This window comes from Panthera leo, chromosome B1 (genome assembly GCF_018350215.1).
Source record: "Panthera leo isolate Ple1 chromosome B1, P.leo_Ple1_pat1.1, whole genome shotgun sequence".
In the NCBI taxonomy this organism is placed as follows: Eukaryota; Metazoa; Chordata; class Mammalia; order Carnivora; family Felidae; genus Panthera; species Panthera leo.
The window spans coordinates 6920543-6934341 of record NC_056682.1 but is presented as its reverse complement, the minus strand read 5'-3'; the positions used below and the strand labels follow the sequence as shown (position 1 = coordinate 6934341).

General features: G+C 46.5%; 1 protein-coding gene across 1 annotated transcript; it reads left to right on the top strand.

Annotated features, from left to right (window-relative positions):
- The first annotated feature begins 7162 nt into the window (after positions 1-7162).
- On the top strand, positions 7163-11912 carry LOC122216829 (sperm-associated antigen 11-like). Its single transcript, XM_042933822.1, has 3 exons — positions 7163-7295; positions 8337-8486; positions 11622-11912. Exons 1-3 carry the CDS (start codon positions 7238-7240, stop codon positions 11753-11755), a joined length of 342 nt encoding a protein of 113 aa, XP_042789756.1. The 5' UTR covers positions 7163-7237; the 3' UTR covers positions 11756-11912.
- Positions 11913-13799: the final 1887 nt, after the last annotated feature.

The following is a 13799-nucleotide window of genomic DNA, read 5'->3' as shown; positions in this document are numbered from 1 at the left end:
TTATTTGCCAAATCACTTTCTGACTCTAAGCTTTCATATTACCCAGTTCAAGTAAGGATTCCTGGTCATGTTCCCCAGGCCTAAGATCCAGCCTTGGTTCCCTGTTGGGTCAGAAATCTTGCCTTATTTCCCTCTTGATTCCCCAAGGTCAACACACTTAATTCTGTTGAAGCAACAACCTTTTTTAATGACATTTTTCTGTTTTGAGATAATTACAGAGTCATGCACAGTTGTAAAATATAATACAGATACATCTCTACCGTTTAATGCAGTTTTCCTAATAGCACAACCAGAGGGCAATACAATACGAACACCAGATACTGACATGGATACAAAGCAAGTCCATCACCACAGAGATCCCTGCCCCCACCCACCCCCGCCATGTTGCCCTTTCAGGGCCACACCCTCTTCCCTCCTGCGTCCGCCTCCACCTTAATTCCGGGTACTACTTATCTGCTCTCCACTTCTACAACTTGTCTTTCAGGAATGTCATATAAATGGAATCCTACAGGGGTACTTGGGTGGCTCAATCAGTTCAGCGACCGGCTTAGTTTCGGCTCAGGTCATGATCTCACGGTTTGTGAGTTCAAGCCCGGCTTCAGGCTCTGCACTGACAGTGAGGAGCCTGTTTGGGATTCTCTCTCTCCTTCTCTGTCTTCCCCTCCCCTGCTTGCATGCGCTTTCTGTGTCCCTCAATATAAATGAATTTAAAAATAAAATAAATGGAATCCTACAGTAGGTAACTTCTGGGGGACTTCTCACTCACTGTAGTGGTCTGGAGACTCTCCATGTTTGGTGCGTGTCTCAGTAGGTCTTCCCTTTTTGTCCCTGCATGGTAGTCCACCGGGTGGATGTACCAGGATTCATTGAACCATTCACCTGCTGGAGGACAGCCGGGTTCTTTCCAGTTTGGTACTATGACAAGTAACGGTGTTGTAAACTTTTACGTTTATAGATGTTTGAGCAAACACAACTTGTCATTACTCTGAGACAAGTGTCCCAACATGCACTTGCCAAGTCATATGGTTGCAGGTTTAGTTTTCACAAAAGAATGCCAAACTGTTTCCCAGAGTAGCTGTACCGTTTTTACGCTCCCACCAGGAACGTAAGTGTGACCTAGCTTATCCACACCCTAGCTAGCATCTGCTGCAAAAAGTTGCCACGATTTTTTTGTTTTTGTCATCAACAGCTTATATGTCATTTTAGTTTGATTTTCTCTAAAATCTCATGATGTTTAACACCTTATCCTGTGGTTTTGTTTTTTTGTTTTGTTTCGTTTTTTGTTTTTGCCACCTTTGTACCTTCAGCGAGATGGATGGCTCACACTTATTTTCTAATTGGATTTTTTCTTGTTTTCACTGTTGAGCTCTGAGAGTCCTTGATATATTCTTGAAATGGGTCATGTGTTGGATATGCAATTTCCAAATATTTCCCCCCAATACTCATTGCATTTTTAACCTCTTAATAGATCTTTTGAGCAGCAATTTTTTTAAAGTCCAGCTTCTTTCTATGGATCATGGTTTCTATGGATCATGGTTTCTATGGATCATGGTTTCTTTGGGAGTCAAGTCTCAGATCTTTTTGTGTAGTCTTAGATGATTTTCTCCTATGTGCTTTTCTTTTTTTTTCAACTTTTTTTTTTTTTTTTTTGGGACAGAGAGAGACAGAGCATGAACGGGGGAGGGGCAGAGAGAGAGGGAGACACAGAATCGGAAACAGGCTCCAGGCTCCGAGCCATCAGCCCAGAGCCTGACGCGGGGCTCAAACTCACGGACCGCGAGATCGTGATCTGAGCCGAAGTCGGACGCTCAACCGACTGCGCCAGCCAGGCGCCCCTCCTATGTGCTTTTCTAAAAGCTTAATGGTTTCACAGTTACACATCCATGTAACCATTCTGAGTTAATTTTTCTAAAAGCTGTGAAGATGGTCAATGTTGTTCTCATTTCTGTTTTGGCTGTGGGTGTTCAGTTGCTCCAGCATTTGTTCAAAAGGCTGTCTTTCCTCCATTGGATTTACTGTTGCAACCTTGTCAAACATTAGAGACTTAGGTCCAAACAAACTCCTACCTGGAATGTTTATAGCACCTTTGTTTATAATCACCCCAAACCGGGAGCAACCAAGATGTCCCTCAGTAGATGAGCTGAGAACAAACTGTGGTTCATCCAACTAATGGAATATTATTCAGGAATAAAAAACAGGTAAGCTGTCAAGTCACCAAAAGACACAGAATAACCTTAAGTGCATATTGCTGTGTGAAAGAAGCCAGTCTAAAAATGTTATAGACGGCATGATTCCATGTATATGGCGTTCTGGAAAGGGGAAAACTAGGGATCGTGAAAAGAAGTGATCTTTTGCCCCGGTTGCCAGGGGGTCGGCCAGGGGTGAAACACAGGGAATGTGCTAGGGCAGAATATTAAACTTCTGCATGATGCTCTGCCTTTGTTAAACCCTGAGAACCAAGCAGCCCAAAGGGTGAACTAAGGTTCACTGTGCAAATTAACAGAGTTAATTGGAAGTCAGGGCTACCCCAGGGTGAAATGCAGATCTAATTGTATCATAAATGTATAAAACAACTTTCCTGCAGGCCAGGGGGAAGGGGATGCCGGCCTGGGTAACGTGGGCAGTTACAAAAGAAGTCTATAATCTAGTACAATGCACAAGAGCATGGCACTCTAGCCGATGATGTATTTGTTAGGTAACACAAGCTTAGCAATTCAGATCTTGCTATGCACTTATAGCCGGAACTGAACAATTAAGTACCGGGCTTGCAGATGTGGGAGCCAGGTTTGGAGAGGGAGTTTATAGATAAGCAGGGAAAAGATAGAATGACCCACCTGGGGATGGATGACAGGTGGAGACCTGGCTTGCATACAGATGGTTACATATACAAATATTTATTGGTGTGTGTGTGTGTGTGTTATTAAACAAATATGTACGTCCTTGCTCTGTCAGCTTAGAGGTCCCGGAAGCAAGAACATTCCAGCAACTATGAGCACACCTGGCACTCAAATACTGTTTTTTAATTCCATTCACCAATGGAAGGAGTCAGGGATCCTTGGAGAAGTGGGTGATTCTAAGACGGGAGCAGAGAACGTACAAGATAAACCCAGAGCAACTTTGTAGTGCCAGAACATGTGGAAGAACTTCAAACAAACAATGACACAGGTGTGCCAAAAGAACACAAAAATTGAATTCATTTAGGGAAAAAGAAATTAAGTAGTGTTGGTATAAAATAGATATCCATGAGTATATAATAAATATTCATGATCAGGACTCCACCATACTGAAAGAAACACCAGTCTGTTCCTGGCTGGTGTCCCTGCAATGTGACCTTCACAAATACGTCCTAGGGTGTCCCATTCATTTGAGCGAGGAAGCTGGGTGGGCTGGTGTAGGGGGCATGTCCTTCCTCCAGATAAAGCTTTAGTAAAATCATTTTCCTGGGAGAGTCAGCTCTTGTTGTAGAAAACTCTCTGGACACATTTCACATAATTACTTTCCCTTTTCCTTGCCAGGGCCACCGGGGATTACTTCTTGGCTTTTCACCGTGATTACCTCATGGGCGTCCTGGAGTTAAAACCCAGGAAGCAGTGGGGTCCCTTCCCCTGTGGCCCTCAGTCGTTTGATTCAGGCTTGCCCTCACTCATCCTCTGGAAATTTGTCAACATGACCACAGTGTTCCTACCCTTTTAAGGCTCCAGAGGCTTCTGCCCCAGGTTAGCCCATCTCTGCTGTGACTCTCTCCAAATTTGGGAGCGGTGGTTTGCCCTGTGACCTAAGTTCTCTGATGGGTCCAAGAAAAATCATCGATTTTGAGTTTGTTCAGAGTTTTTCTTACCTTAAGGGTGGGAGTGGAGACTTTCAGGTTTTTCACATGTAAAGGCTGAAACCAAAGTCCCAGGGTTCAGCCCAGTGAACCCAGTAGGTATCTCCTCTCCTCTGTCTGTTCCGCTCTCCCCTGCTCAGGTCGCTTCTGCTTTATGCTCGTCCTCTCTGTCCCAACATTCACTCAACAGGTGGTTGGTTTTTAAGCACATGTTGGGCACTGGGCGAGCCCGTAATTTGTGAATGGAACATGAACATCGTCTCCCACTTGGGGAACTTAGAATTCAATCAGGAAGACCAAGTCACTGAAAACATCATGTAATTACAACTTGGGAAAGATGTCGTGAAGGAATAAAAAACTTCCAGGGCGCTTGGGCACATGGGAAGAACAGGGAGAGATCCCCCATCGTTGTGACATGGAGATTCCAGGAGGTCATTGGTGGGAGGAGGGGGGAGTATTCCAGGGAGAAGAGCGTTGGGCCCTGAACAGAGGCCAGGGCTGCTGGAAGCTCATGGTAAAGGGCTTGCTTGGATTCAACCAAAAAGTGATAGCAGGCATTTTATTGTAGGGATTTTGAGAAGAGATGTGACAAGAGCCAATTAATGTTTAATTTTAATGTTTAAAATTCTCTTCTCATCTGGAAGAGAATCAGATGGTGGGGTCCATCAGCTAGGAGAGCAGAGGGAGGAGGTGGCTTGGGAAGTCTGTTCCACCAGGGTTCCAGGGTATTCTCTCAAGTCAGTTCACTCACTATCCCCGCGAAACCACTGCCAAAGTCCCGCCTCCTGGTCTTCAGGCATGATAATCGCACTGATTTATTCTGTTATTTAGTGAGAAATGAATTTGACACAGACAAGATATGCGGCTATGGGACCGCCCGCTGCCGGAGGCGCTGTAAAACAGGGGAATTCTTCATTGGAACTTGTCCCAACATCTACCCCTGCTGTCTGAAAACGCGGAATGCCAACCGACCCATTCCTCTGACGTACTGAAACCCGGTGGGGCCGGGTCCTTGCAGCAGCTGGAACTCTGAGCCTTCACTTCCTGAGTCCCCTCACGGCTGGAACGTTCCCAGTGGCTGCAGCTAATCCAATTGTGCTAAAACCTTGGATTGCGAGTAACTTGTTCCTGAGAGTGTTCCACAAGATGAGCAAATATTTCTAATAAATTTTAACTTGATAAAAAGTGAGGTCTTGCAATAGGAGTAGTACGTGACGCCCAATGTCACATGATCACAGCTGAGCCAATGGTCCTTGAAATTCGCTTTGATATACAAGTGCTTTGGATGACAAGCCTGTTTGTGGAACAAATTACGCTCGCAAACCAAGGTTTTACTGTCACAAGAATTTGCTAAGTGCCTTCACTCAGTGGAGAGCGTGTAGGGGAGCCTCAAAATGGCCTTGCATAGTTGGGATAAGGGAGAAAGCAAAGTGGGTTAAGTGAGTGTTTCAACATAACAGCCAAACCAAAAAATACAGCTAATCAGCCACAAGCCTAAGTGAACTTCTTTTATTTATTTTTTTTAGTTTTTTTTTTTAATGTTTATTTATTTTTGAGAGAGAGAGAGAGAGACTGCATGAGCAGGGGAGGGATAGAGAGAGAGGGAGTCACGGAATCTGAAGCAGGCTCCAGGCTCCGAGCTGTCAGCACAGAGCCTGATGCCAGGCTCAAACTCACAAACCCTGAGCCAAAGTCGGACACTTAACCGACTAGCCACCCAGGCGCCCCCTAAGTGAACTTCTTTTATATTTTTGGCCTGAACTGCATCAGGTGAGCTTGCTAGCATGAGTGTTCTCTTCTGATCAGTTTTGCTCAGCAGTTAGTAATGTCTTTTATTAATTAAAACAGGAAAGAAATCAATATTAAGTGCAATTCATTTAGCAAACACTCTAATTCAAGGCATAGACCTCCAGGGAGCAAGACTAAAGAAATGTTATGTGACGACAAGGGACTGGCCCACATGGATGTCTGTGGAGGGTCACATCCTGCAGACATGGCACAGAGCTGATCTGCCCCCCCCCCCACAGACCCACTGTCCTGAAATCTGGTAAGGAAAGGGGAGCCCTAAAACATTTGACTTCCCTTTTTCTTCCAAATGTTAGCCCAGCTAATAAATGAATGATAACAAAGAATGATAACATCAAGAGAATATCACTATTTTGCAAACCCCTAGGGAAATAATGGCCTAGCCTGTGAATGTCAAGAGCCCCACTCAAATAAACAAGAATGGGGCACCTGGGATGCCTGGGTGGCTCAGTTGGTTAAGTGTCTGACATCAGCTCAGGTCATGATCTCACAGTCCGTAAGTTTGAGCCGCGTGTTGGGCTCTGTGCTGACAGCTCAGAGCCTGGAGCCTGCTTCGGATTCTGTGTCTCCCTCTCTCTCCGCCCCTCCCCTGATCATGCTCTGTCTCTCTGTCTCAAAAATAAATAAAAATATTTTAAAAAAATTAAAAAAAAAAAAAAAAGAATAGGGGCGCCTGGGTGGCTCAGTTGGTTAAGCGTCCAACTCTTGGTTTAAGCTCAGGTCATGATCTCACAGTTTGTGAGTTCAAGCCCTGCATCGGGCTCTGTGCTAACAGTGCAGAGCTTGCTTGGGCTTCTCTCTCTCTCCCTCTTTCTGCCCCTCCCCTACTTGCTCTGTCTCTCTCAAAATAAATAAACTTTAAAAAGTTATTACAAGACGAGAAAATTCAGACTCAATCACAGATTTTTTTAAAAGCAGAATTGAATTGGACCCAATGGCATCAATAATTTCTGAGGAAAAGACAAGAATTAAAAGAGGAGGGAAAAATGAAGAGTCAGATGAATTAAAATCAAAATGGGGAGGACACAGAGATGAAGGAGAAGCAGAGGAAGCCAAGGAACGCGGGGAGAAAAGAACAGAAATGAAATCTGGAATGACTTTGAACGACCCACACAACTTCAGGAAATGACAGTTGTGAAAAATCAGGCCATCCCTGAAATGCCTGACGTTTTCCTGCCTGATTTTTTACACTGAAATAAATACATTCAGAAGCCAGGGTAGAAGCCGGACGACAGCCATATTTATGTCACCATTTCAATGCGCACCAGCGCTTTAATAGACTCTTGAGGAAGTTGGTTTTTTGTGTTAATGACGTTTGTTCTCTCTCTTTCCTCCTTCTGCTCCTCTTCTCTTCGTTCCGTCCTCTCTTAGTCACCAAACCCACCCAGGGCATTCAGGCATACTTTTTACTTCCTGAGGAAAATGCCTCCCATGTTTGTTCCGCTGCCCATGGGAAAATAACACACTGACTGTTCTCGGTGCCGAGAACACCGTTCCGGATTTCAGCTCTTCCCACCTACAGGCCCCCGCCCTGCAACTCAGGGCTATAAAGGGAGCCCTGCTGCCAGCCCCGGGACCTCCTCAGACAGCTGTCCCCTTGGTGACATGAAGCCATCCCTCTCTGTATTCCCCAGCTTCCTCCTTGTGGCTCTGCTGTTTCCAGGTAAATGGGAAATGTGACCTCGTCCTGGGGACTGAGACTCTCTGCAACGGTCACTTCAGGCGGGGCGACCAGGCAGGGCGTCCAGGTGGGGCGTGAGACACTAAGCCCACAGGTGCATTTCCTGGTGGGGTTCTCAGGCAGCAGTCTCTTGATGGGTTTGTCAGTGACCCCTTGAATGTGCTGATGGCCCTGGCTCCCCAGAAGACAGGGTCCTGACCCTGACCACACTTCCTCAGCCTTTTAATATTCACCTGCTCCTTACAGAGAAGGCAGCCTGCATCATAAATGATCCTGTTAGGGAGTCTCACTCAACAACTATATTGGGGCACACTCATTGGGGACACTCATTGGCTTCCAGGTGGCCTCCACTGCCGGCCCTCTTCAGTCCTCACTCACCTCTCCCTCTCCTCTCTCTCTCCCTTTCTCTCTCCCTCTCCTTCTCTCTCTCTCCCTTTCTCTCTCCCTCTCCTTCTCTCTTTCAGTCTATCTCTCATACTCTCCCTCTCCCTCTCTCCCTCCCCCCCTACACACACACACACACATTTGCCCTGCTTCCAACCCATTCCATGCCATTCTCTATTTGCTCACTCTCTTTCTTTACAGCTTTACTGAGGTACACTTATTATACCAAAACCCACACATAGTTACTGTGAACAGTTTGATGAGTTTGGACATTTGCAAACACTCCAGGTACCAACACTATAGCCAAGGTAAGAGCCACCCGCAACCCCTCCCAAAGTTTTCTTCTGTCCCTTTATGGTGGTGTTATTTTGTGATGAGAACACTTAAAAGATCTATCCTCTGAACAAACTTTGAAGTGCACAATACCATACTGCTACCTGTAGGCACAGTGCTTCACAGCAGATCTCTGGACTGCGGCCATGTTACAGGACTGAAACTTTGTACCCATTGAGCAGCAGGGACTCCCAGTCTCCCCCCAACCCTCCATTTTACCCACCCCTACAGTAAAGGACCTCATCCTCATGGGTCCTCTCAAAAGAGAGAGAGTTCTAAAAATGCTGCATATTTACTCGGAAACAGGACTATCCGGAGCCAGAAATGAGGACCTTCAAGGCACTGAGGGTCCCAGAGAACCCAGGGAAGAGTCTCCTGGACAAAGAACAAACGGGTCTCATTTGCTACACCACCAAGAGAAACGCCACATCTTACCGCGTACTCCCCCTTATGAGGGTAGGTGACTCCAGGAATGTTCAGTGAATGAAGAGATGGGAAGGGGTCTGTGCCTGTGGGGTAGGGGAGAGCTTCACCCAAACCTGAGACCCGGAGGATATGACATTGAGTAAGACACCCTCGTGCCCACTCTCTTGGCCTCGAGTTCCTTCAATCTAGGCATTTACTGAATACCTGCGAAGAGGGCGGGGTGACCTGTGAGCTCACAGGGAATGCCCCAGGGTGGGGTGTGCGGAGGATGGGGCACTGGTCTGAGGAACACAGGCATGACAAAGCCAAAGAGCCCTCAGCCGCCTTTCTGGTCGGTCCTCAACCCCCACGTGGAGCCTGAAAGCAATCTGGAAGGACCTAGAGAAGACCGTCATTTCTAAGATGCTTCCTTAGTCCCAAACTCTTTCCTGACCCTGAGTCAGGGAACAAGAGGCTGGACACTCAGTGGGCAAGAGCAGGGAACACATGAGGGTGTTGGCAGACGGAAGCCAGGAATTCAGATCCTGCGACATTATTCCCTGCATCGTCCTCTCCTCTCTTCAATCCCTTTGGAGGGGGGCTCTGGGCTCCCAGGGGACCCACTCCCAGGTTCTCCTCCCAAGGGAAGGTGAAAAGACAAAATGGTGCTTGCACAACAATATAAACAACACGAGGTGTGTGTCACTTATCCTAACTGTAGATCTATGACACGGGGTCATTCCCATTTGATTCATGAGGGCGTTGGGGAGATTGGTCCACATTTGTCCAAAATAACGTGTCTAAGATTGTGCGGCTGGCAAATGGCAGTCAAGAGTGGAAACTTCAAGAATATAAGCAAGACTTCCAGGGCTGTTGTCCAGGAAGAGGTCTCAGTCCACTCCTTTTAAGACATACCTGTTTCTTTCTCCCCGAAACCCTGCCCTCGCTTCCTGCCTACGCTTCTCCGTGTGCATCACTCTTGAATTTTTTCTTGCCTTCCCCACCTGTGATTTCCGTCCTTAGCGCGCAGCCTCCCTATGTTCAGACTGGCCCTGATGGGCATCTGCTCCATCCCAGTGCCCCACACAGAGTGCAACCTTGTGACCGGGCATCACTGACCACTGCCATCTCATTCCCCAATTCAGAGAAGAAGCAATGAAGACAGAGAATTTCCTCCATAATAAGTATTTTTGCAACACAATTTTCCGAAGCATTTTTATTTTCCTACTGTTTTTTCTACTTCCTATTGCATTTGAGTCTACTGGAGAAATACTCTTTATGAAGAAAATTCTCTCCCTAATGGCTTCTCCTCTGAATTGGGGAAGGACTCTCATTACTTCCTGTATTAACATTATACCTCAATCTGTGTCTAGAAATGCAGTATCTCAAAAGTATGCCTGAAAAATAAACAACTAAGAGAATACACCCTAAAATGCTCACCCAGCTGTACAAGTCTGTGTTGGTCTGGCACTACGCTGGGTTAACCCACATTTTCCACCATTACACCGCTGTGGTCCCCAAGCCATGAGGTGACTCCTAGAAAATGCTCTGCTCTTTCGTGTCCTCGCACAACCCTGTGGAGCACAGCTAGCTTTAGTTCAAGACCCCATTTCGACGCTACATTTAACACCCATTTAAAATTGATAATCTCTGTGACCTTATTTGGCTGTTCTCTACGTTCCCAAATCACTCTGTGCAGACTCGACTGTGGATGGATTATACTGAATTTAAATACATGGTTACGTGTTTGTTTCCCAGCTGATTCAGAGAATGCCCCCCTCCCCTGACCCTGTTATGGCACACTAAAATGTCCTACATCATTCAGCCTTGAAGGAATGAGCAAGTGAGTTAATTTACCGAGTGAATAAACATCTGTAGGGCCCCCCATCTGTTCTATTTTTGTCTTTCTCTCTTTCTAAGATTACCCCCTTTCTCTCTCAAAAGTTATTAAATTTCTGTATATAACGGCATGTTTAACAAAGTACAAAAATAGGATTTTCAGCTGGGATTCAAGGTACTAGTGAGTCGGGAGGCAGACCACTCTGCACAGAGGAGGTAACCAAAATGCAGCGACACGAGCCTTAAATCCCAGGGTGACTGGCACATGGAGAGGCCACTCCTTCTCCAGAGGGCAAAGGGCTGGGGGTCTTGCTCCCAAATGGAGCCATGGGTTTCTTTTTTTTTTTTAATTTTTTTTTTAACGTTTACTTATTTTTTGAGAGAGAGACAGAGAGAGAGCTGGGGAAGGACAGAGAGAGAGAGGGGGGGGGAGACACAGAATCTGAAGCAGGCTCCAGGCTCCAAACTGTCAGCACAGAGCCTGACACGGGACTCAAATTCACGAGTGTGAGCGGGGGAAGGGGCAGAGAGAGAGAGGGAGAGAGAGAGAATCCCAAGCAGGCTCCACACTGTCAGTGCAGAGCCCGATGCAGGGCTCAAACTCACGAACCGTGAGATCATGACCTGAGCTGAAAACCAGAGCCGGGTGCTTATCCGACTGAGGCACCCAGGCGCCCCACTTTTTCTTCCTAACACTTGCCCCTTGCCTTTTCTATCAATCGTCTTCATAATATATAATTTAAGACAAAAATTCATCTTTACTAACCGCAGGGCTTGAAACGTAGAGTGAGGGAGCAAGTTCACATTCCTCAAGTAAACCGGCACATCTCAGAGGCACAAGACAGTCTTCCAGGTGCTTCCCCAGAATGAGGCGGAACTAGAAGTCATTTTCACTTTCAAAATCTGCCCTTGGCTACCTCTCATCTCCCTTACAGAGATGGCTCCCACCCTCCTCGCAGGACCATCCCACTGAAGTCTGCACTTGGGAGGGCTGTGTCACTCGTCAGTCAGCCTCGCAGAGCCCTTCCGTGTCCCCTTGCATAACATCCTATATTGTTGAAAGTGGAACATTTATATCGTGATACATCTCTTACCATGTCTCTTTCCAACTGCCTCTGACCCGGCAGCTTGTGTCTCAGGGAGAGTAGAGGTGGCTTTCAAGCCAGAATCGAGGATCTGATTTGTACACTCTCAGGCTGACTACAGGGAACTGTGAGCGCTCACATACAAAACAAACCTGTTTCCTACCTACGGGCAACCTCCGCCGTGTCCCTTTGGACTCAGATGATCCCTGTTCGAGTCTGGAGATGGTCTTAAGAGGCTAATGTCGGATCTCTCTTTATACAGAACCGGAACCGGATTTCAAAGTGGTCAACTGCAAGAAAAGTGAAGGCTACTGTCAAGAATACTGTAATTATATGGAAACACAAGTGGGTTACTGCTTTAAAAAGAAATACGCCTGCTGTTTACATCAGAACTGAACTTGCTGACACAGAAGCCAGAGTTTGGTCCCCTCGCCAGCTCTCTGGGTCCTGTCCCTAACGCAGACATAGGAGTTTTTGGAGAAAGGACTGAGCATGGGCTAGCTGAGGTGTTGTCATCTGAGCTGGAGAGTTTCGGCACGTTATTCCAACTAAAAGAGAGATGAAAACCCACTACACCTGCCCTTAGAGAAAGTGACTTAGCCTGATGTGGACAAAATCCTCAAAAATCAATGGTTTTTGCTAGTAGATGTGGATGTAATAAACTTTCACAAGAAAGCATTCAAGTCATTCCTTCTCTTGTTTAAAAAAAAATTTTTTTTGAGGGGGCGCCCGGGTGGCTCAGTCGGTTAAGCCATGACTTCATCTCAGGTCATGATCTCACAGTTCATGGGTTCAAGCCCCGCATCGGGCTCTGTGCTGACAGCTTGGAGCCTGGAGCCTGGAGCCTGCTTCAGGTTCTGTCTCCCTGTCTGTCCCTCCCCTGCTCTCACTCTGTCTCTCTCTCAAAAATAAACAGTAAAAAGAAATTAAAAATAAAATAAAAATAAAAATATTTTTTGAGGAGCGCCTGTGTGGCTCAGTCAGTTAAGCATCTGACTCTTAATTTTGGCTCAGGTCATGACATCATGGATCATGATTCCAGCCCCGCATCGGGCTCAGCCCTGACAATGCAGAGACTGCTTGGGATTCTCTCTCCCTCTCTCTACCCGTTACCCCCTCTCAAAAAATAAATAAATAAATAAACATTTAAAAAAGAGAGAGAAGGGGCGCCTGGGTGGCTCAGTTGGTTAAGCGTCCGACTCTCGATTTTGGCTCAGGTCATGATCTCATGGTTCCATGAGTTCAAATCCCACATCAGGCTCTGCACTGACAGCTTGGAGCCTGGAGCCTGCTTCAGATTCTGGGTCTCCCTCCCTCTCTGCCCCTCCCTTGCTCATGATCACTCTCTCTCTCTCTTTTTCAAAATTAAACATTAAAAAATTTTTTTAAAAAAGAGAAAAATATTTTTGAGTACCTATTTTGTTCCTGGGCACTGAGAAATGTAACAAATTGGAAACATGAATATGTGAGAAACACAGCAAAATAAACTTAAAAAATAAAATGCCACACATTTTATCATGTAAATATATCCAAGGCAATATGTGGAGCAGATAAATATAAGAGATTTAAGAAAGGATTCCTGGGGAAATTCGAGCAGGGTTTTGGAGGATGAGTAGGAGTTTGTTAAGCAAAAGAGAGAGGCAGAGATTCCCAGGCAAGGGGTACAGTTTGCAGAGAGGCATGAAGGTGTGAAAGAATGGTTTGCTAAGCAAATGGTGAGAAGTTCAGCATCACTATGAAAGAGACGGATTGATTACAAGTCTCAAATGAGGAGCGTGCAGGAAAATGGTGAGAAGTTGTCAAAGAAAATAAATATGATGCTCCAGATCTCAGCTGCTAAACAAGAGGGGGTTATCAGGTACCTCCAGAGGAGTGACGCCATCATAGTTTCAATTTTAGAATGTTCCTTCTAATGAAAGACTTGGGGGTGGATTAGAAATGCATGAGACCAGAAGCAGGAATACCAGGTAAGGGCTGATGGCAACTGTGGACATCCAGAACAGCCATTCAGCGACCAAGGTGGAGATGATGGCTAGGAAGGGGAAAGAACTGGGTCCCCGATGACGTGGGGTTCTCAGGTTTGGTGACAGAGAAGAAGGAAGGGCATGGGACAGAAAAGAACGGTTAACTGAGGCAGCTCACACAGGACAAGAGAGAGCAGGAGGGACATGGACAAGACCAGGTTGGCTCTGGACACGTTGTACTGGATCAGGCATTCAGGACACCCCGCAGGGGCGTGAAGGGACCCATGCGGATTCCGGGAGAGGCAGGGAGACAAGAAATCCGAGTGGAAGGCTAGCAATCCTTCGTGAGGGGCAGCTTTCGGGGCAGCAGAAGGACCTGGCTGAGTGATGCTAACAGTTCAGGGAGGCACAGAATGGGGGAACCACTGCAGCACTCGGCGGGGGCTCTGGGAGGGGACGTGAGACAGCGTGGGTCT